We start from the raw sequence: 23612 nt of genomic DNA on the forward strand, positions 1-23612 counted from the left end.
TCTCATCACCCAATAAAAAGCTTGCAATTTGTGAATTGAGACCAAATCCAAACTGCATCAGATGAACACTCACTTAATACAAGGGTGGCAACAGATGACCAAACCAACGGTTCCATCTGTATTGTGGTTTAGGAGTCACAGTTAGGTTTTGGCATTACAGGGACAGGAAATTGAATTTAAAAGGTTCAGCTTTCATGATGTTCCTGGGATTATCTTCTGTGACACAACTGTTCTGTTGGGCCTCAGTTCTCCATCCTGATCGTGCTTCATGGCCACGTGGGAGGTGGACATCTATGAGTAGTGAAGTCGTAAACACTACTGATGCATTCACATGCCGAATGGCTAATGGCCACGAACCATAAACTCTAAAAAAAATCTATTTACTTCTAGATTGCTTCTAATGAAAAATGTTTTATGGTTCCAGTGCCAACACTCCTGCTATAAAAGTAATTTTCTTAGTAGCTGACATCAGGGGTCAATGTGGGAGAAGTGAGAACTCAGAATGATAGAAGAGTTTCCCCACCAGGCTGTTCATTGGGAAGTTGCCAGTTACGTTTGGTAAATTCCCACTTTTCCCCACTTGGTTACAAACACACCATGACAAGGCCTCTTTCAGTGCCAGACGCCAGTGAATATAAAGGGGAGTGTCTGCCTCCCCAGGGCCAGATAACAGCCTGTCACCGTTAAGTGAGCTCAACACAGGACGCATCTGCCAGTTCATTAAAAACCTTCGCTCCGGCATTCTTCCAGAGTGTATTCAACATCAGAAACACCTTTATCCTCCATTTAATGTATACACACCCAGAACAGTACCTCATCTGATGGTGCAGCAAGAATATTTAAAAAAAAAATAAGGCTAAGTTGACACCAAGGAGATAATGGGATGAGTACATCAGAGGGCTGAGTACATTTGATACTGTATGTTCATTTTTATAGTTGATTTACAGACAAGCAGTTTGGGGGGGCATCCATCTAGTTAAGAGGTGACCTGACATGGTCTTAATTAGTCTCTGAGGGACAGGTGGCCAGGTTACTGAAGACCACTGCATGACCAAATTAAACCACAACCATTCAGGTGGAAGGATTGATGTGGTCCCTGGACGGCCAGTCCTGCCGACCTGCCCTCCAGCTGCTTGAGGATAATGTTTGGAACGGAGGGGGGGGCCCGGGTCGGGGGGGGGTCGGAAAGGACCTCGTCTGCACAGTACGTTAGATACACACATACCGTTACACCCTACAAAACCCCCCAGAGTTCAGACATTCTGTGTGTGTGTGTGTGTGTGTGTGTGTGCGCGCGCATACAACTCACTATGCTGTGCCTCGTACTGTGCTCCGTGGTGTTGAAGCTGCTGGCTGCGTCGGTAGCAGCCCTCTCCGGCCTTCAGGGCCTGTTTGAAGAGCTTCTCGGCCTCCATGATGGTGGTGGCTTCCTCCTCCGCCAGAAGAATGTAGGCTGTCGCACAGCTGACGGGGGGAACACGACAGGCCAGTTGGAGGAGGGGGGTGGGATTTGGGGACAGAGTAAAGGGGTACCGGGCGGAGACCACGGGGCCCCCCCACACCGAGCAGCACAAGTTGTGAGGCGACTGGCCCGGAGGTATTTTACGCGTCTCACTCTTCAGTCAGACGGTATACGCACACAGAAGACTGAGGCTGAATCAATCGAGGGTACTCCCTGAAAACCGGCGGGGCATTTGCGGATAACGTGACAGGAAGAGTCGGGCCAACCGCGTCGCCCGACAGGATAGCTACGTGGATGAAAGAAGCAGTGTTACTCACTCTTCCAGTTCCAGGGCTTCATGTGCGGCAGAGACTCGAGCCTGTGGGTTCCTCTCTCTCCAGGCTTTCTGCATAACTGAAGACACACGCACAGCTGGTGTCACTGAGGTCAGAGATGTGAACATAACACACACCGCCCTGAAGACGGATCGAGACTGACAACCAGTCGGTGTCTATGTGAACACCCTGAGGTCACTTTATTAGGTACACCATACCGTGAAGAAAGAGGTTGTTTGACCAAACATTAAAACGGGGACAACGTGATCCTAGGGTGTTTGACTGTGGCATGACTGTTTGTGTCTGAGGCAGCACCTCAGAAACATCTGACCTCCTGGGATTTTCACACCCCCCGGTCTCTCCAGTTAACAGTGAGAAAACCAAAAACATTGAGTGAGCGGCAGTCCTGTGGCTGAGAACACCTTGTTAATGAGAGAGCTCAGGGGAGAATGGTCAGACTCAAGCTGACAGAAAGGCCACCAATAGTCAAATATCCACTCTTAACAACAGTGGTGTGCAGAAAGGCATCTCTGAATGTGCAGCTCGTCAAATTGGATGGGCTACAGCAACAGCTTTCCTGTCAGCTCAGAACAGAAAGAAGAGGTTACAGTGGGCAGGTCCACACCAGAACTAGATGTCACTTCCAATACTGCAATGACTGCCATTGAGTCAGCATAGACCAAAATCCCTAAGGAATGTTTCCAGAACGTTGTGGAATACACGCCCGCAAATAATTCAGGCTGTTCTGGGGGCAAACGGGAGGTCCTACCGGACCCTAGATAGGTGTAGCTAATAAAGTGGCCGCCAAGTGTATTGGAGTGGTATTTGGGTTTGTGTTAGGTTTGATGTGGTCTGTGCGCTTTCATTCCTTACTGGCGTCCGCTGGCCGGAGGTGGTCCGAGTCGCACGTGAAGAAGGTCTGGTGGTCTTGTGCCGAGAGGTTCATGTCGTAATACGTGAGTGGTTCCCGGCCTGTCACCCACGTGTACCTGGACGAGACACAGAAGTCTGGGTAAAAGTCATTTGAATCACCCTACAGAACGTCTGGGAGAGGAGAGGGAGACTGGGATGGAGAGGCCGAGTGTGGCAGACAGAGAGGCAGTGGGAAGAGTGATTAACAAAAGGGGAGATGGAAAAAGCTGTTGAGGAGGCTCTAATTTATGAGTGTTGGTTTCTGGTGAGGCAGGGATTCTCTCAGCCTGTTGGCATTTAACGCCGGCAGCTTGGGACAGCAGACCAGCCTCATCCATTACTACCACCTCTCAGGGAGAAAACAGAGAGAGAGAGAGAGAGAAACAACGAGAGGGAGATAGAAACTGATAAGAGAGGACAGAGAAGAGAGATATCAAACACTGATAAGCTCCCATATCTGTCATTCTAAATACCACAGTTTGCAATTGCAGCAAGGTTTGTGAACCCTTAGTACAAGAAAAAGGAAACCAGTATATCACAAACAGCACTGCAAACAAAGCTAATAGTATAACATCTGAAATGCCTTTCTATTTTCATTTAATAAAGGTAATGTTTTCCCTTCTTGACCAGAAAATAAATAAAAATCAAAAGATGGAGGGAAGAAAAATCTATCACAAAAGAGTGTAGAACCTGACAGAGACGAGTGTTTGTGCTGGAGAGAGGAAAGGGTTTCTTGTTAAGGAATATGTAAGAGTAGAATCCTGAAGGAGATGATAGGCACAGCATCATGTGACTCACCGATTATACTCCGCCCCTCGAAATAGATTCAGTGGATTTCGCCACACTTTACATTCTGTGGGAAAAGGAGGAGAAAAGGCAGAGTTTGAGATGGCAGATGAGAAGTAGACATGTTTACATCATGATGTGCATACCGTTCAGTCAGAGCTTTACATTAAAACTGTACATTAAATTGGTAGCACAACATTTTGCGGTGCACCAAAAACAACCGTTAAGAGGACCCCCCCCAGAAATAAATTAGGCTTTAATGAATACTACTCAGTTTAATGAATACTACTCTGCTTAGACTGCTGCCCCCGCGACCCGGCCCCGGATAAGCGGAAGAAGATGGTATGGTATGGTATGGTACTCAGTTTTGAAGCACGCCTGAAACTGACTTAACATTAATAGTAGACAACATTTAAGACAACATATAAGATTTAATTATTGCTTCCAGTCAATACAATTAGACCACAATCCAAATCCCCAAGTCAACAATACTATCTCTTCTCCATCTCAAAAATCACAGTTTTGTCACCAGACACAGAGGATTACAGCAAAGATGAGGAAATTAAAGCGGTTTTCCCAATCGTGAGGTGTTGATTCAACACAGCTCAGGTAAACCCATTTCATCCATTTCCAACAGAACCACCCGCATCGGATTTCTCCCTGGTATGTGAGCGAACAACATGAATGTACTGCGAACGCCCCCAGCACATGCCCTATTGACCCCATAAACCCCTCAGTCTTACCAGACACACTCTGTCGGTTGGAGTCTGCATCTCCGTTACTGGTGCTGGAGTTCGTCGGGGAGCTGTTGTCCACGCCGCCCAGCAGGGGGCGCAGGTGGCTTACAGACACCTGCTCGATGAAGGAAGTCCCGTACTTCCTGAAGTACCACCACTCAAATATCTGACAGGGGAGACAAGGAGGCAGTCGATTTCAGACGGGAATCAATAAGATCAGGGCGGGCCATTTCAGTGTAGTCTTTGGGGCTGACCTGTAGATTAACTTTGAATAACAACAACGTCCGTAGGAAAAAGAACACTCGGTTATATCAGTTAAGCATTTTATTTATAATTTACTGGCAGCCAGAACAAACACCAAACTTTTCAACTAGATCTCTTTCAAAGGTGTTCAATGCGAGTCAGATTGATGACGTTTGGGGTATGGTGTCTGTGGGAAGTCCACAAATTCTTGGTAGTGCCATATGCATTCCACTTCTATTGTCTTGACCGTGTTCTAGGGCCTTCAGACCAATCTCCTGATCTGGGTCTTCCCCCAACTTTGAAAGCTTGGTGGTCATGGTTGTGGGTATGCTGTGCAATCAAAGGGAACGTACAGAAACTGCTCAACTCCCTTGCTGTTTGAATGTGATTAGTTACACCTGAGCCAAGTAAGAATTACTTTTACAAGGGAGTCGGATCACTTAACCAATAAAGTGATTTCATTTCAACATAATAAAAATATATCCCCTCAAAAGTGTGCACCATGTTATGTAGATGAGCTGGAAAAAATGCATGGAAAGAAATGCTGGGAATAAAAGAAACTCTGAGGCGCTGGCAGGCTTTCTAGAGCACTCAGCACTGTACAGTACACTACAGTTTCTACCACTAAAATGAAGCAAAGACGGAGCAAACCGTGTTTGGGAATTAAAGGTCCAAGCCATTGCACTCATGAGAACCTACATTCCACTTCAGGTATAAATTCCTAATGTTGAGTGCAGACACCGACACATTACACATTCTTCCCGACACAGCCGAGGTGGACCGGGCCCGACATGCAACTCACAATTTGTGAAATTAACACTTAAACATGTCAAATTATATTGCGTGCACGCACACAGTGAGAGTAGACCTACAGAAGTCCTCCACAGTTGCGTCCGCCTTCTGGTCTACAGTACTTCTTGTCCTGGTGATCCAGAAATGTCCAAAAATGACAACTACCAAACCCCTCTTGGTCTCCACTGACTGTAATGAATACCACCAGGCACACAGAACCTCTTCTTCACTGTAATTATTCATAGGACACCACGTAGGCTTAGGAGGATGGTAAGACTCGTCATGGTTTCCAGGCAACTACACTAAACTGGCAAACCTACGGAGGGGAATTGGCTACTGTAGCACTTCTCTTTTCTTGGGTTAAAGGAGCATTGCGGCACAGTTCACTCACGGTGCAACAGACAAACGAGGACTCTGGTTGGTCCTGTGTGGTTTAATTGGTAAAATCACAGCAATAGAAAATGCTAGGGTTTTGGGATTGATAGTATAATGAGTCATCGCTGTACAATAAGTGCTTGGTATATATGTGTGTGTGTGTGTGTGTGTGTGTGTGTGTGTGTGTGTGTATACAGGGAGGTCTGAACATTTTTTGGTTGTGGCTGTGAGGTTACATTGCAGAACATTTAAAAAATGTGAGCTTTAATGTAAATGACTCAAAAAGGTTGAAGTGTAAAAATGTCTGCATGCTAGGAATATGGGACTAATCACTTTTGACTAATTTAAGACACAGATGATTATGTTTTTGTGGACGCACCTTGGACAGCCGTCACAGCTGTGAATCATTTGGAATACTATTCTACCAACAATACAAAACCTCAAAATTCAACAAGCTTAGAACATTTTGTTGGGAATAAATGATGGATAACAATCACATCCTGTTTCAACACCTCTTAGAAAGCCATTCTGGTGTCTTTGGCATTAAAATGTGTGTAACTGTCTCGCAGAAGATGGAAATTGCCTCCCAGGGTTAGGTTGTCTTTAGACTGAGACAGAGTCTCTTAATCTTTTTACATGGGCTTGGCTCCTTTCATGTTCCTTTTGTTCCTAACAAACTCTTCAGTCCTTTTCTGTGACAAGCATGTTTCATCACCCAACAAATGGCACCCATTTACACAGAACAGTCCTCTTTGTAAATCCAGGCTATTCTTTGAATGACGAAATCTGTAGTTTTTGATTTAACAGTATGACATGTCAGAGCTCCACTCCACCCACACTAGTGCTTAACCCCATTGTAAAATGGGCAGTTGGGCTAGCTTGGTAAATGCTAGTGCACCCAGTTGAAACAGCACGTGCAGTCAAAACCAAATGTAATTTCCTACTTGGTTAGGTAGGAATAATTTTTTAACAGACATTTAGTCAGTAATGACTGAATTGGACAACAAAACTATTGAACTTAAAGTGCCTGGTTTCAGATTGTCCTTATAAATGTCAAGATAATATTCCTTGTAACTGGCTGTGTAGAATAAAGGATACAGTCATTACCCTCAAAGCAGAAGGTTATGGGTTCATGTCCCAGGAGATGCTTTAACAATTGTCTTTCATGTATAGTTTTAACACACACTGACAAAAGAGATTAGGGTTTTTTTCTTTCCAAGTTAATCAATATGGGTTTTCCTCTACTATTCGGTATTAAATTAATACTAATAGATCATGTATTTTATTATTTGTCAATGTTTATTTTTAGTCATATATACATACAGTGCATTCAGATATGTTCAGACCTTTTTATTTATAAATGATAACACTAGTTGTTCCTGTTTTGCCATCAATGTGCACCCAAGACCACATAATGACAAATCAAAGACACAATTTTAGACACTTTATTTATCAATATCAATACCAATTTATCAAAAATAAAAAAACTAACTGAAAAATCTAATGTACATGTTATCAGATAATACAGGTGGTCACAACTTGCATTCATCTGCACAAAAGCTGCGCATGGAACGCTTTCCAGCACAACAATAACAATAACCACCCTAAGCACAAGGCCAAATTGACCCTTCAGTAGCTACAGCAGAAAAATGTGAAGGTTCTGAAATGGCCATCAGTCTCCTGACCTTAATATCATCGAGCCACTCTGGGGAGTTCTCAAACGTGTGGTTAATGCAAGACGACCAAAGACTTTGCATGGCCTGGAGACATTTTGCCAAGATGAATGGGCAGCTATACCAAACCTGCAAGAATTTGGGGCCTCAGACAAATATTACAAAAGACTGCACCCTGTCATTGATGCTAAAGAGAGCAACACACAGTATTAAGAACTAAGGGTATGCAGACTTTTGAACAGGGGTCACAATCTTTTCTTTGTTGCCATATTTTGTTTTATGATTGCACCATTCTGTTATGACCTATAGTTGAACGTGAATCCCATAAGAAACAAAAGATGTTTTACCTGCTCACTCATGTTTTCTTTACAAATGGTACATATATTACCAATTCTCCAAGGGTATGCAAACCTTTGAGCACAACTGTACATAGGTATTCAGACCCTTTTCCATGACACTCAAATTCACCTAAGATTCATCCTCTATCCCATAATCGTTCTCTAAAACTTGACTGGTCAATCAATTGATTTGACATGATTCAGAAGGACATACCTGTCTATAAATGCTCCCAAACTTCAGTGCATGTCAAAGCAAAAACAAACCCATGAACTCCAAGGAACTACAAGAAATTTGTGCAGAAGCATAGATCTGATGAAAGTTATAAAACATAGCTAAAAAGCTGGCCATTCGTTCAAACAAAGTGATCCCAATGTCCACTCAAACAGTGCTTCAAAGTTTTTCAGCAGAGATGAGAGAACCTGCAAGAAGGACAACCATCAATCAAGGCTTTATGGTAGGCTGGCTAGACGAAAGGCACTACTGAGTAGAAAGAAATATGAAATTATGTCTGAAGGACTCAGAGTATGAGGAAAAGTATTTTCTGATCTCACCAGACCAAAATAAAACAATTAGGCCTGAATGTCAAGCGCCTTGTCTCATCACAAGGCATCACTCATCACCAGTCTAATACCATCCTTACAGTGAAGCATTGTGGTGGCAGCATCACAATATGGGGATGCTTCTCTGCAGCAAAGGCTGGGAGACTGGTCAGGGTCGATTTAAGGATGAACTGTCAATGTCCTTGAGGAGCTCAGAAAAAGCACAGACTTAGACCCAAAAATTCCCATCCAATCTGACAGAGCTTAAAAAGGATTTACAAGCAAAAATGGGAGAAACTACCCCAAATCCGGGTGCAACGCTGGTAGCGACATAACCAAGAAAACCCAAAGATGTGATCACTGCCTAAGGTGCTTCTAATAAGTACTGAATAAAGTGTTGGAATAGATATTTCAATTTGTTTATTTTAATAAATTGGCAATCATTTCAAAAAATAAATAAAATGTTTTGTCATTATGGTATTGTACCTACACCCACTGTACATATACTTACATAAACAATACTGTAATCTAAAAAAATTCAATTATATGCAAAAGAGCGGTATTTGTCACACAGTCAACTTACCAGAATAAGTCCTGATATCAAGGAGGAGGTCCCTGTCAGAGCCACATAGAACTTGGGGGTCAGGGTATTCAGAAACATGCTTACTGGAAAGGAAACAGAGGAAAACAATGCAAGTCAGACAATAACATTTCATTGCGGCATGAATTGTTTCTTTGGCCACTATAATATTCTAATATCTAGCTTAAATATGGTATTGAGGAGCTCATCATATCTGCGCGCACGCACACGCGCACGCACACACAGACAGCCTGGGAGACCTAGACTATCGGTGTCAGTGTTCCATCTACGTCCCAACGCTCCCTGCTAAGTGTGCCAGCTAATAAACACACGATTAACATGGGATGCACTAGACACTGGACGAGACCAGACCCAAGCCCTGGATCATCCGTCAAGCAGGCGCCTATGACACCCCTGTATCGGACTGCCGGCTTGCCTCTGAACCAGAGCACGGCAGCAGTCCAGGTCATCCCTGGAGTAGACCTTGAATTCCTCTGGAGGTGGTGCTGAAGGGCCGATGGTGGTTAACCTAATCATCCCAGGCCTCCAAGCGGGGTCATTTATCCCCTCTCCTCCATGTGAAACAAATGCCATCCATGACATACTCAAGCGACTCTACATAAGAGCAGCAGAAACATGTCAAATGTAACGGCGCGATCTGTGGTAGCTTTTTTTCGGCCCGGATGGGCAGCTGGGGCACATTGGATGTGGGGCAGTACATAGAGTCCTGACAGGGTTAGTATTCAGGGTTAGGAAGTGCCTGAGACCTCAAATTAAAATAATATCATGATACTAGGTGTTGACACAGCATATTAAAAATAAGACAGGGAATAAGCTATGAATGTGTTTTGGTGCAGGTATACAGCATTGTAGTGTAATACTGTGAATGTATTGACCCCCACCCATCTCTAAGGCTGATGAGGAGAGCGAGCATGTAACACTGTAAAGGCTGATTTCCTCTGGTTTGAGGCAGATGGGCGAGAGACAGAGGCCCTGGGGAACTCTCTGTTTCAATGATAGCAGGGGAAACACTGGTATAGTTGTAATGGTGGCAGTAGAGAACCAGGTGCTCCAGACCACCAAGCTGTGAGCTGGGTGTTCCCACTTAGTAAAGGGTGACAGAGAGAGGGAAGGAGACTGAGACAAAGATGCCACTCAGACACTTTGACTGCATTCCCAGCTGTAGCTATTCATTCCCCCTGAGTGAGTCTCCTTCCCTCACCCTCAAAAGCCTAAACCTCATTATGACCCTAAACTTAACCCACAGCCGGCCAAAACATCTTCAGTTTCCAAACATTTCTTCATTTAAATAGGGTAAAGCTCAAACTGGTCCTCAATTTGATAGCAATTTGATTACACACACACACACACACACACACACACACACACACTACAGGCCAACCGGCCACCAGACCCGAGACAGGCCTCCAACCCAAAATTCCTGAAACAGGCTACACAGCCTCATGAGGAAATCTATATTGATACAGACAGATACACACAGACAATATATCACTTAATTTAAGCCAACAACCCTCTTACCTTATCCTTCGGTACATGCCAATGTAAAGTAATATTACATAAATGATTATGTAAAATAATGCCCATCTGGTTTACTCTCACGTATTCTAAGAAGGCTCTTGGCTTAGCTGAGTTGATATTATGAGCTCTTCCCTAAAAGTCACATACTTTTCTTTGCTGTAGAGCGAATTCATGTAACACCAGTGAAACTATGAGGCAAAATGTCAATTAACACCTACAGTACCTGCCCCACTACTGTCTAGATAAAATATCAACTGACTTACTAATTGTGACAAATATTCCAGCAAGGGAGTAAAAAAAAGAAAGAAAAGAAATGTCACTGCAGACCAACTGAGATTTGACCTTTAAAGGGGATAGGGACAAGGAGGAGACAGCTGTTCTAATAAGAGCCATAATAAAAACAGTTTACACACATGCATAAGACAACATGCACAAACTGAAGGACAGACAGTCAAATCTATCATGTCACATTCTCAGATATTTCAGCGTGTGTCCTTCCTGTATGTTAAAACCGTACTGATATTGTTTGTCTACCTTTAGAAAGGCATTGCCAGGACTCAACCTAACCTACTAATGTGTCACGGCAGGTTCTGAATGAGAACACAAAGCAGACCAAACTATTTGGCCCTTTAACAACCTGCTGTAAGTAAATCATTGTATTAAATTGCTTGGAAAATTAATACTTCTGATCTTGGATGACTGGGCTGTTTACCTGAAGAAGTGAAATCTGCTTTGTGTTTGTTTCCTTGGCTCGAAAAGCACAATACTGTTTGTTCCCATGAAATCAGCGATGCAGAATGTGTTTTTGTTTTTCACTTAAGAAATTAACAAAAAGCATTACAGATTTGTGTTTCCTGGAACACTCTGAAGAGGTAACGAGAATGTTCCTGTCGGCGTGACGTTTTTGTGTAGCCGTTACAAATGCTATAATAAAATAGAATAAAAACCAGGCTTATTCAATACCAACTTAATAAAATGTAATCTACAAAGTAGCCGATACTTACCTGGAAGAATAATATCATGACCATTTTCATGAATCCAGTAGGTATTTGTTTTGCAGACTCCACCATCATGCAATACAGAAACACCTCTATAAACCCCAACCTGATGTTGAGGCCCACTTCATTTAAAGGAAAACCTAACCCGCTCTCTTCAGATATGGTGATTGCGAGTAAAAATATTAGAACAATGGGAAAACCAAAAACCCTGAAAAAATGTCACAAAATAGTTCACAGGGCCCTGTTTCTGGTATCATCCCAGCCCCATCGGGTGAGGAGCTCTAGTCTGTCTCATCATCTACTGACAGACTCACAATTCATTAGGCCCATTGATAAGGCAATGAAGTGGCTTGGCGCTATCAAGAAACAATGATAGAGGAGGTCAAGCCCAAACAGCTTCCTATGTTAGGAACAGGGTGATACACCGGAACCAGTCCAGATCTCTGTCATGGAGACCGTTCTGCTAATCCAGATCCACAGACCTGAGCTACAGTGCACAGCAATCAGCTTCTATCTATTTGAGTGCAAAGAAGATCGACTGGGCACGCACGCACGCACGCACACACACACACACGCACGCACGCACGCACACACACACGGTTCGGGTTCATATGAACATGGCCCTTGGCCTCACCTCACCCAGCCACTATGCAAACTGTTGAGTTCATGAATAGAACTGAGCAGCAGGTCCTCTCTGTGTACACCAGTCGTACAGTACTCAATAAAAAGGCCATTAACCAAGCACAGCGTCGAGAACAAAAGAAAACACGACAGATCTCGCCATCGCACTCCACTCAAGCCGAGCAAAGATAAGCTGATACAGGTTAAGACTACAACGGGCTGTAACTCACTTTCAATTTCTCTGGGAGAAATTGGCAGGGAACCATAACGCGGAGAACAGCGCGTGCGCGCGCGCACCCTGGAGAAACAGCACGCACAGTGAGTCAATGCAATAAAACCTTGCCAAAGAGCACAAAGCACACAGTTGTCCCTCACTCCAGTTTACGGTGTATGCGATAGGCAGCTGTGTGAGTGACAGAGGGACAGGGCCAATGTTCATGCTTTGCCAGCCCTTTTTTCCTAGTAACATGGTAGAATCAGAAGTCGTCCATTCTCAGCAGCTTGGCAAATCAGGAGCTTTCATTTTAATGTGGGGGTGGGCTACTATTTCACCTCTACATGAAAAGGTAGCCATGACAACCCCTCTCAACGACCACATACTAGAAGATGCAGGACCAGAAGATGTTAGAAGTAGAGAGAGAGGGGAGACGGAGATCAAACACTGATAAACTCCCATGTCTGTTAGGCGAATAAAAGACCACTGAAACAGGCTACTTCATTAAGCGCAACGCAACTAAACCAGGATGGTGAGGTAGCATTTCATGACCAGATAAAGCCCTGAGGGGTTTAAACATTGTCAATTAATCAAGACATAAATGCAGTTATTGGGGTTACACTTTTTCCAAAATGCTTTTGAAAGCCTACTAAGAACCAGGCAACAGCACTCCCTGACTGTTTAATGAGGCTAGTTTAAATCAGGCAGTGTACTGTAGCAGACTTGCCGCACTGAATGAACAGAAAACTGATGATGTTGATAATAAATTATGATGATTTTCTTAATACAATTTCTCTGAACCAATTACAGGTACATTACGGGGTCTACATCTGTTCTGGGCTTGCCATCGTTAACTCAGCGAGAAACAAAAATCTATGACCTATTTGCATTTCAAAATATATAAAACACCTGCGTCCATCATTATCATCAACCCAGTTGTCAACACGATGACCAGAGATTCTGGTTCCATAATGCAGCTATACATACTAAAGATCAGCACCCCGAATACCCCTGGTTAGGATCCACTGAGGCATTTCTCAGATGGCAGAAAGCATTCACTGTTGCCCAACATAAACTAACTGCTCATCTCTGACTGGTCTTAAACAAAATAATGAACCTCAAAATCAAGACAATCACGACCTACTCTGCCTCAGAGTCACTTTGCCAAACAAGCCAATATGGAGGTGTTAACGTACAACTTCTGAGATATATACAGCTTGATTAACGCGGTCTGTCAGGCACCACATCCAACAGCACACTAAACAGCTTAGGCGTAAGCAGTGCTTATTCTTCAGGAACAAGTGAAGTTTCCATTTCCTTCCAAAAAAAATGCCCTCGTTACAGCCCCTTTTTTGCCTTTGTGTGACTACAAAGATATTTTGTACGAGTTCTACGAGGTCTGGTCTGCAGATCCACTCCAACATGCTGCTACAGTAATAGGCTGGATCTGTAGCTAACACAAAACTCCACACATCACTGTAGCTTGTAAGTAGGATAGCCATCCTTTGCTGTGAGGCTAAATATTTATTGGTAAAGATTTATTTATCTATAAGGCCATCATGGGACAGCAGCCAACATATTTAATCACTTTGTTCACATTACAGTCATGGGCATTACGAGCTAAGATCTCTAAACAGTATTTTAAATCAAGTCCCCAGAACAACAACAGAGTCTGTTGTAAGAGTGCTTCCAGGTTTGTGGCCCCATCAACCTGGAACACTCTACAGAAGAAACTGAATCTGGATCATTTAATTCCAACAGTTGATTTTAAAACCACAGACTGAGGGGTTGCCACACTCAAATAGCATTTCTTTTTTAAACATTCTTATGAACAGAACACGTTTTAACTTGCTTTATGTTGGGTTAATATGCTGCCACCTTGGCCAGGGAACAACACATGACAATCTCAACTTAAAATAAAGGATACAAACAAAAACTCTCACAGTCTTAGTCCGGGGGAAATGCCTATTCACAAAAAAGCAACCAGGAAAGAGTTACAGAAAGCCTCTAACATCCTCCACCTCTACTCAATGACTTGTTTAGGAGCACTGCTCTGGGCTGGGGGGTAGGTACATCAGTTCTCAGCCTGTGCTGTTGAATCCAAGGGTGGGGAGGGAAACATAACAAGCACACGGCTTCACAGGGAGGAGGATGTTCCTACACAACTCGGGCGTTCTGAGCACTGAAATGATCGAGGTAGACCCACTCCAGTCCCGACCTCGTGCCATTCCTAGTAGTTTGTAAATGAACCCGTTTGTAAGCTAAACGTGAAGAACATCCCTAGCAGAGGGGAAAGACATCAGATGGACCTTTTAAACATTTAAAGGACCATCACGGTAGCTGAGCAACAGACTGATTAAGTCTAGGTGAAGTGTGGGTAATATGCTTGTAAGAAAAAGTGTGTGTTCATGTGGTCATCTCAGTGTAATGCCTAATACATTGTTCAGGCCATGTGTAGTTATGTAAAGTACACCTGACCCTTGGAAAGGTGTATTTTCTTTCAAATATTTGGACACATTAATATCTCAGCTAAATGTAATGATTAAGGGGACTCAATTTAATAAATACATTCTAAGAACCCCAGGGAAACATCAAGGAATCTACAGGCCTCTATTGCCACAATCAATGTTGAAGTGAACAAGTCAACTATCAGAAAGAAACAGCACAGACTTTGCCTACATGGGAGCTCAGGAAGGAAGAAGCACCTGCTCTCAAAAAAAGAATGAAGACAACTGAGGTTTGCCAGACAACACCTGGGGGTAAAGACCAAAACTATTGGAACAATGTGTACTGGACAGACAGGTCAAATGTGGAGTTGTTTGTCCGCAACGCCAGACGTCATGTTTGCCAAAAACAAAACATCATAACAAAAGTAATGCATAGAGGCTTTGGCATTACAGTATTGGTCTGCTTTGCTTAACTCAGGGCCTGAAAATGGCAACATTTCTTTCAACCATGAATTCCATATTGTACCAGAGAATTCTTGTGGAGAATGTGAAGCCATCTGTCAAATAGCTGATGCTAAACCGAACATGGATCTGGCAACAGAATAAGGATCCAGAACACAGAAGCAAAGCCGTTATGGAATGAGTCAAAAAGAAGAAATGAAGTTAAAGCTCAGATGTCAATCCTACGGAAACACTCTGGGGATCTTAAAGCCGACTGAGCATGCAAGAAAACGTGTCACAGTTGAAGCAGTCCCGTGAAGAAGAATAGGCAATGTAAGAGACTTACAGACAAGAATGGCTACATTAAATTATTTCAACCAAAGGGTACGACCCCAGCTACTGACGCTACTTGTGTGTATACTTATTTTGTCCTCACTATGAAAATGCATTTCTGTAGATTTTATTAAGATAAAATGACTGAAGTATAATATTTCAGTGTTATTTGTTAAAATAGGTAACCTTCATCTGTCATTAGTGTTGAAGTGAAGATTATAGGTCCAAATTAGTTATGAAATAACAGAAACATCCAACAAAATATTACTGGGACCTAATAAGGAGTAGGGCCTCATAAAATAGCCTCATAATCCTTGGCTGTTATTGGGTCCAATCATTGGGTCCAATCATTGGGTCCAATCATCGGACCCAATGACTCCCATGAGATGGCTGCCCATATCATTAAGGACCCCCCACCATGTTTAACAGCGGGCAGCAGAAATCGTGGGCTGAAGACCTATTGGTCCCTTGGCTTTCTCCAAAGGTAAACCTGTCCGGATGTAGAAAATAGTGAAAGATGACCAGACCATATAACTTTTTTCCCCACAGCTCAGGGACCCAGGTTTTGTGCTCCATATACCAAGTTACATGTATTTGTGCAATGGCCATGGACACATGCAGTTTCCAAATAGCAGCCTTGCTATAAATTACAGCTTTGTGAAGCTCACAGGGCAGCTTTTGTTGAGACTGGGTCACAGAAGTGCTGATTCAATTCAGGTTTTGAGGTTGTGCTCTTGTGGCATAGAGAAAATAATATATTGTTATCTGTCCGTCTATCCTGTCGGTCAGCTGACACATACAGTAGGCACTGCTAAATGTCAATCAACTAAATTTGACCTCTGCAGCTCTGAACAGTTGGTAATTGTGATTTTGCTCCTTCAGAGTAAGTCCTTTTTCATGTGGTGTTTCTGTTCATTTGTCCATCCCCTGTATGCCAGTAGTGTTACATTAGATCAAATTCAACTTTGTCATTGAACAGTACAAGTACAGTACAACAAAATGCAGTTAGCCTCGAACTACATCTAAGTGTTAGAGTTAGACCCAGGTTGTAAATCAGTTACCTTACCTGGTTAAATCCTGGTAAACATAAAGTTTAAAAAAAGCTGATATAAAAAAAGGTTAGCAGTTTTCATGTTAAAGCACCATAGGTTAATCACTGTCTTCAACTACAGGTCACGTGCAGTGACTCACAATATAAACTATTATAATGCATTATATGCATTTTTCGGGTCTAAGTGGTTTCATAGAACATGATGGAAAAGATAAACATCAGTTGAGTGGTTTCATGGAACATGATGGAAAGAGGACCTATTAATTTATAGTGCCGATATGATACCAATATTTCGCTACACAAACTGGAAAAAAAGCGTCTGACTACATATGTACATGATACACTGACGTTTTTCTATTTTCAATAAATTTGCACAAATTAAAAAATAAACTTGGTTTTCTTATTGTCATAATGGGATACTCTGTGTAGACTGTGTAGGCAGGAAAAATAAAAATATCATCGATTATGAATAAAGTCTATAGCACAACAAAATGTGGAGAAATTCAAAGGGCCTGGATATTTTCCAAAGGCATAGGAGCCAATATTTTACATACTGCAGTGTTTTAAAGGCCCAAAGGGTTTAGTCTACTTCGTGTTTTAATTTTAACCATGGAAAAACATGTGTTATTCATATATTCCAAACCAAGTAGGGTGAGATGGCTGGGACGGTTGTGTAACACTTGTGTGGCTGTAGTGCTCACAGTAAACATCTTTTCAGAATGGACACAACCAGCAGAGTCAGCCTCTGTGGTGCTCACAGTAAACATCTTTTCAGAATGGAAACAACCAGCAGAGTCAGCCTCTGTAGTGCTCACAGTAAACATCTTTTCAGAATGGAAACAACCAGCAGAGTCAGTCTCTGTAGTGCTCACAGTAAACATCTTTTCAGAATGGAAACAACCAGCAGAGTCAGTCTCTGTAGTGCTCACAGTAAACATCTTTTCAGAATGGAAACAACCAGCAGAGTCAGCCTCTGTAGTGCTCACAGTAAACATCTTTTCAGAATGGAAACAACCAGCAGAGTCAGCCTCTGTGGTGCTCACAGTAAACATCTTTTCAGAATGGAAACAACCAGCAGAGTCAGCCTCTGTGGTGCTCACAGTAAACATCTTTTCAGAATGGACACAACCAGCAGAGTCAGCCTCTGTAGTGCTCACAGTAAACATCTTTTCAGAATGGACACAACCAGCAGAGTCAGCCTCTGTGGTGCTCACAGTAAACATCTTTTCAGAATGGACACAACCAGCAGAGTCAGCCTCTGTGGTGCTCACAGTAAACATCTTTTCAGAATGGACACCACCAGCAGAGTCAGCCTCTGTGGTGCTCACAGTAAACATCTTTTCAGAATGGACACCACCAGCAGAGTCAGCCTCTGTGGTGCTCACAGTAAACATCTTTTCAGAATGGACACCACCAGCAGAGTCAGCCTCTGTAGTGCTCACAGTAAACATCTTTTCAGAATGGACACCACCTGCAGAGTCAGCCTCTGTGGTGCTCACAGTAAACATCTTTTCAGAATGGACACCACCAGCAGAGTCAGCCTCTGTAGTGCTCACAGTAAACATCTTTTCAGAATGGACACCACCAGCAGAGTCAGCCTCTGTAGTGCTCACAGTAAACATCTTTTCAGAATGGACACCACCTGCAGAGTCAGCCTCTGTGGTGCTCACAGTAAACATCTTTTCAGAATGGAAACAACCAGCAGAGTCAGTCTCTGTGGTGCTCTGTTCTATACAGCCATGAATCTTAGGCGTTTCCCCATGGGCCCTCAACACAAACATTGTAAAAGACCATAGTTATGAAGGAAATCAACAAAATGTGTGTGTGTGTGTCCAGTATGAGTGTCCAGAAGAAATATGTTGTCTCTGTTTACAGAGTGGGGTTGAATACACCTGTTTATATTTTCAGCACTTATGTGTGTTGCGCCTGAGTGTGAGGTAAGTGGTGTCTGCTATGAAGGCCTTGTTGGTTGTCAGCAGAACACTGCATGGAGTCTTAGGGCTTGTTTACATTTTCCCGAGACATATTAAAGAAGACACAAAGCGTTAGGTCATTTTGTTGTGTAAACTTGCAGATATCGACAGCTCCAGGTGCCACCTTCCGAGGTAGCATGCGCCACAGTTTTTGCTGGAGCACCCCCAGAGTTTTACAAGTAAAATTAAATAAACTAAAACAGGGAGATCCCCATAGGTGTGGTTTTTAGTTAATGAACACCCTTCCCCATGCTAAGGTTAGTTAATAAAAATGCTTTCTATTACGGCTTCCATAGCTAGAAAGACAACTTGGTTACTTTGAAAGACAGGATCTTCGTTTAAGAAAATGGCTAAACTTGCTTCACAAGGAACCATGACCCCAACTGAAAGCATCAGACTGCTTCCGGGACACTCCGGAGCTGTGTATATTGTTATGTTTTCTTGGAAGATACCTGTACGTGACTGATTAAGGTAGGTTCTCAGACAGGCTGACGTCAGTGACCAGATAAACTAAAATGTTAAAAGCACTAACTTTCTGGTGGGTTGCTGTAATCTAATAGGTTGCTGTAATTTACCCTAGGATGACAGAAGACAGCATACGCACCACCACAAAGCAAGTACCACAGGAAAGCAAATAAGGAAAAGTTACCGAACCACAATCCACCAGAAGCGGCTAACAAAAATAATTTCTAACTCTTACTAACAGACTGCTAGGGCTTCAGGAGTCACCCCTCACCCGCACGGACAGGAGTGACCCCTCACCAGTCCTAACACGAGCCCACCTCGAACCCAGACTAACACGAGCCCACCTCGAACCCGGACAAACACGAGCCCACCTCGAACCCGGACAAACACGAGCCCACCTCAAACCCGGACAAACACCAGCCCACCTCTAACCCGGACTAACACGAGCCCACCTCTAACCCGGACTAACACAAACCCACCTCTAACCCGGACTAACACGAGCCCACCTCTAACCCGGACTAACACGAGCCCACCTCTAACCCGGACTAACACGAGTCATCTCTAACAAGCTGGTCACACATCAACACAGATTTTATCTGGAACTAAACAACTGAAAACCAACCGATCCCAGTTCCATCTGAGCGAGCAAGCAGTTAGCTGGCAGAATGTGTGTCTGCATTGTGACACCAGCCAGGCTATGAAGTGCTGTTGCAGCTGATTAATAATAAGAAGTTATGAGTGTCTGATGCCCCTTATGGCACCGCACCAGTGCTTCAGAACAGCAGAAACTGGAGTCCAAACTCAACATAGATAATAGAACATAAAAGCATTATCAGAAATAAAACACTCAACACTCTCTGAAAGGGCCTCGCTGCTTGCTGCTGAACTTTTTGCAAGCAACCTCTAATCAGACTTCCAGGACAAAAACAAAAATGCTGGCTCCGTGCATTTTGCTAGTAGATTCAGGAGCATTATGGGACAGCTTCGGGGGGGTGGGAGTCTTGGGGCGAGGAGACCAGCGGCAGACAGACGGACCACCTGCAGATCTTTGTGACAACTCCTCAACCAAAGGCCAACCCAAACACTGGTGATATGCATCTACCCTGGGATGGTGTGTATACCACTATCTCTATGATTTAGCATGCTTTTTAATAAACATAAAAAAAATCATCATTTGTCCTGTTATCACCTAGATAAACAAAACACACATCACTTCAAACTTTCCATTTCCCTTGAATAGGTTTTTACTATAAGCAATGTTATCAGCCAAATGGTCAGTATGGTCCGAGTCGATCATTTTGGTTTATTATCCCAGCTTCACTCAAACCCACTCAATCACTGTTTACCATCACTAGCAGTAGCATCTAGCAGTAGCATCTTTGTGCCCTAGCATTGTGTGTGGAAAAGCTACATGCTACCTTTACCGCTCTCAATGTCACCTGACTGAGCATGGGAGACAGAGGCTGAGAAATTCCTGCAATTGCCAAAATGTTGCTAAAAGCAAACTGTAGAAATACACGATTCATCCATCTATAAAACATATCAGGTGTAGTGGAATGCGAGCACAGAGAGAGAGAGTGATGGGGTCTATTTCAGGCTAGGCTACAAGAAAATACACAACAGATAAATTAGAAAAACAAGAAGTCCAAGGGAATGTAGGGGTGGTGTGGGAAAAACTGAAAAAAAAAACAAGGAAAAAAAGGCAGGAAAGGATTGAGAGAGAATGGACAGATTTTTGCATCAGAAACAGCCATCATTGGCAAAATGGTAGATCCCTGCCAAATTGTCACCACAAAACATGGGGGGGGGGGGGGCAGGAAGGAAGGAGAGAGGGGGGTGGTGCTGGAGAGAGCCCCGAATGAAGCGAGCAGACACCGCCATGCCACACACACACACACACGGAGACAGACTAGGCCAGAGGATGGCCGTACGGTACTTACGTGAGGATTCTGTGCCAAACATGGCTGGAGCGGGAGCTGCGGTGAAGACAGAGGAGAGAGGGAGGGAGGGAGAGTGGGGGGAGGGGGGGGGGGGGGTCGATGAGCAGGCAGCTACACAGCAGGGGTCATGAAAGCACACAATGCAGCCAGCCTGCCGGCCTGCCCTGGTTCTGAGACGCCCAGATGAGCCGCACAGTGCACCGCTCCCACCGCCGAACGGCCTGCCTCGACACGCACGCGGCCACCGGAACACACACACACACACAAACGCGGTGAAGCGGCCGAACCAGGGCCTCGTGTGACGACGGAGGAACACCCAAACAATAGAAATCCTTCTCCACAGAAAAACGTGCCGAGATCCAGACAGAGAAAAGAGCTGCCCGCTGCAGTTAGCTCTCCCTGTCCTCTCCTGGTCTCCTCCTACCATCCAGTCTCTCTCTCCGCTGTCTCTCCCTCCCGCTCTCCCTCCCTGCCTACTTCACTCGTTCTCTCTTCCTGTGTGTCCGTGTAGCCGAGGACGAGAGGCAGGCCGTCTGGGGGTGAAGCCGAAAAAGCGTCCGGCAGCCCGGTTGGTGAGACAATAGCTATGCAAACAGTGAGTGACGTCAGGAGTCCTGCAAAACACCAACTGACTGACTGACTGCTGGGGAGAGGAGGAGGGGGCGGCGGAGCGCGCAACTGGGCTGCCGACAGGCCAATCAAATGGGGCTGTCTATTACAGACCCCCCCCCCCAAAAAAAGCCTGCCGTTACAAATGTACACACATATACACACACACACAAGTATTCATACACACATGGGCACATCCCCCACTGGCGGCAGCCCCACACAAAAAAATGTTTCCTGCAAGGATTGTAAAACAAGGAAATATGTTATTCTGTGGGGTACTTTTTTGGTTAGGGGTTAGGTTTAGTCACCGAGCTATCTGAAGATAAATGCAATAGCGGTAAGCCACGCTGGGTAAAAGTGTTTGCTAAAATACTAACATTGCAGTTGGGGTTAGTTAGGGGTTTATGGTTCAAGGGTCAGCAAAAATAGGATTTTGAATGGCTAAGCTTTTTTACAGAGATAGTAAAACGTGTGTGTCTGTGTGTTTGTTAGCATGAGCATACATACTGTCATCACCTCATGTAAGACAGACAGCGTTTACATAAAGGACTAGAGCGCGTTAATAATGTTAGGATTTGGCCTAGCCCGCTAGGAGAGAAAGGACTAGAGCGCGTTAATAGTGTTAGGATTTGGCCTAGCCCGCAAGGAGAGAAAGGACTAGAGCGCGTTAATAGTGTTAGGATTTGGCCTAGCCCGCTAGGAGAGAAAGGACCAGAGCGCGTTAATAGTGTTAGGATTTGGCCTAGCCTGCTAGGAGAGAAAGGACTAGAGCACGTTAGTAGTGTTAGGATTTGGCCTAGCCCGCTAGGAGAGAAAGGACTAGAGCGCGTTAATAATGTTAGGATTTGGCCTAGCCCGCTAGGAGAGAAATGACTAGAGCGCGTTAATAGTGTTAGGATTTGGCCTAGCCCGCTAGGAGAGAAAGGACTAGAGCGCGTTAATAGTGTTAGGATTTGGCCTAGCCCGCTAGGAGAGAAAGGACCAGAGCGCGTTAATAGTGTTAGGATTTGGCCTAGCCCGCTAGGAGAGAAAGGACTAGAGCGCGTTAATAGTGTTAGGATTTGGCCTAGCCCGCTAGGAGAGAAAGGACTAGAGCGCGTTAATAGTGTTAGGATTTGGCATAGCCCGCTAGGAGAGAAAGGACCAGAGCGCGTTAATAGTGTTAGGATTTGGCCTAGCCCGCTAGGAGAGAAAGGACCAGAGCGCGTTAATAGTGTTAGGATTTGGCCTAGCCCGCTAGGAGAGAAAGGACTAGAGCGCGTTAATAGTGTTAGGATTTGGCCTAGCCCGCTAGGAGAGAAAGGACCAGAGCGCGTTAATAGTGTTAGGATTTGGCCTAGCCTGCTAGGAGAGAAATGAGGAGAGTGTGTTTTCTCCTTTGTCCCTCACACACGGTGGCTCCCTCACTTCCCTCGCCAAAACCCAACGTCTTTGTCCTACAGGCAAAGCCAGGACGAACCCCCACCCGTCCTCCACCCCTCCCCTCAACCCATCCATCTTCTACCCAGCCTCCCTCCTAATTTTTCTTCCTCCGTCCCTCCCCCTCTACTAAAGATGATCTCCTGGGGTCATGTTAATTACACAGGGTCTTTGAAACACTCCACCAGGGGAGAAGACAAGGAAGATGAGGGGGAGGAGAATGACGACTGGACAGGGACCAGCTTTAATAGAAACAACACCCAGCTGTAATCGTCATCATAATCATCATCCATTCTAATAGAAACAACACCCAGCTGTAATCGTCATCATAATCATCATCCATTCTAATAGAAACAACACCCAGCTGTAATCGTCATCATAATCATCATCCATTCTAATAGAAACAACACCCAGCTGTAATCGTCATCATAATCATCATCCATTCTAATAGAAACAATGCTCAGCCGTAATTATCATCATCATAATTTGCTTTAATAGAAACAATGCTCATCTGAAATCTTCATCATAATCCATTTTAATAGAAACAATACTCAGCTGATAATCATTATCATTCACTCTAATAGAAACAATACTCGGCCATAATCATCCCCACCAGCGCCAATGTCAGCCATTCCCTCATACACCATCTGACTAGAACAATCAATAACATGATTTTAGCACCAGCTAATTAATGAGTGGGGTCAATATCAGGGCTAAGGTAAACTGTCTTGAACTAGCTTCTAATACAGCCAACTGTTCCCGAAGGCTGTGCCAACAGACGGTGAATGCTGTCACTAAACAAACAAAACA

The 23612-nt window shown here is 44.1% G+C and overlaps 1 protein-coding gene across 13 annotated transcripts in view; it reads right to left on the bottom strand.

Moving 5' to 3' along the window:
* LOC105029519 (suppressor of tumorigenicity 7 protein homolog) overlaps positions 1 to 23612 on the bottom strand; it is a 45742-nt gene that overhangs the window by 14165 nt on the left and 7965 nt on the right. For 7 of the 13 annotated variants that reach the window (XM_029114909.2, XM_029114907.2, XM_029114908.2 and 4 more), the window contains 7 exons: positions 20775 to 20810; positions 8756 to 8838; positions 4218 to 4377; positions 3487 to 3541; positions 2650 to 2765; positions 1780 to 1855; positions 1310 to 1464 (listed from right to left, as the gene is read on the bottom strand). In XM_029114909.2, the coding sequence (XP_028970742.2) occupies positions 1310 to 1464; positions 1780 to 1855; positions 2650 to 2765; positions 3487 to 3541; positions 4218 to 4377; positions 8756 to 8838; positions 20775 to 20810 (681 nt within the window). The remainder of the gene's footprint in view (positions 1 to 1309; positions 1465 to 1779; positions 1856 to 2649; positions 2766 to 3486; positions 3542 to 4217; positions 4378 to 8755; positions 8839 to 20774; positions 20811 to 23612) is intronic. The other 6 variants (XM_029114915.2, XM_029114913.2, XM_029114911.2 and 3 more) reach the window with 1 other exon arrangement.

This window comes from Esox lucius, chromosome 19 (assembly GCF_011004845.1).
Source record: "Esox lucius isolate fEsoLuc1 chromosome 19, fEsoLuc1.pri, whole genome shotgun sequence".
Lineage (NCBI taxonomy): Eukaryota > Metazoa > Chordata > Actinopteri > Esociformes > Esocidae > Esox > Esox lucius.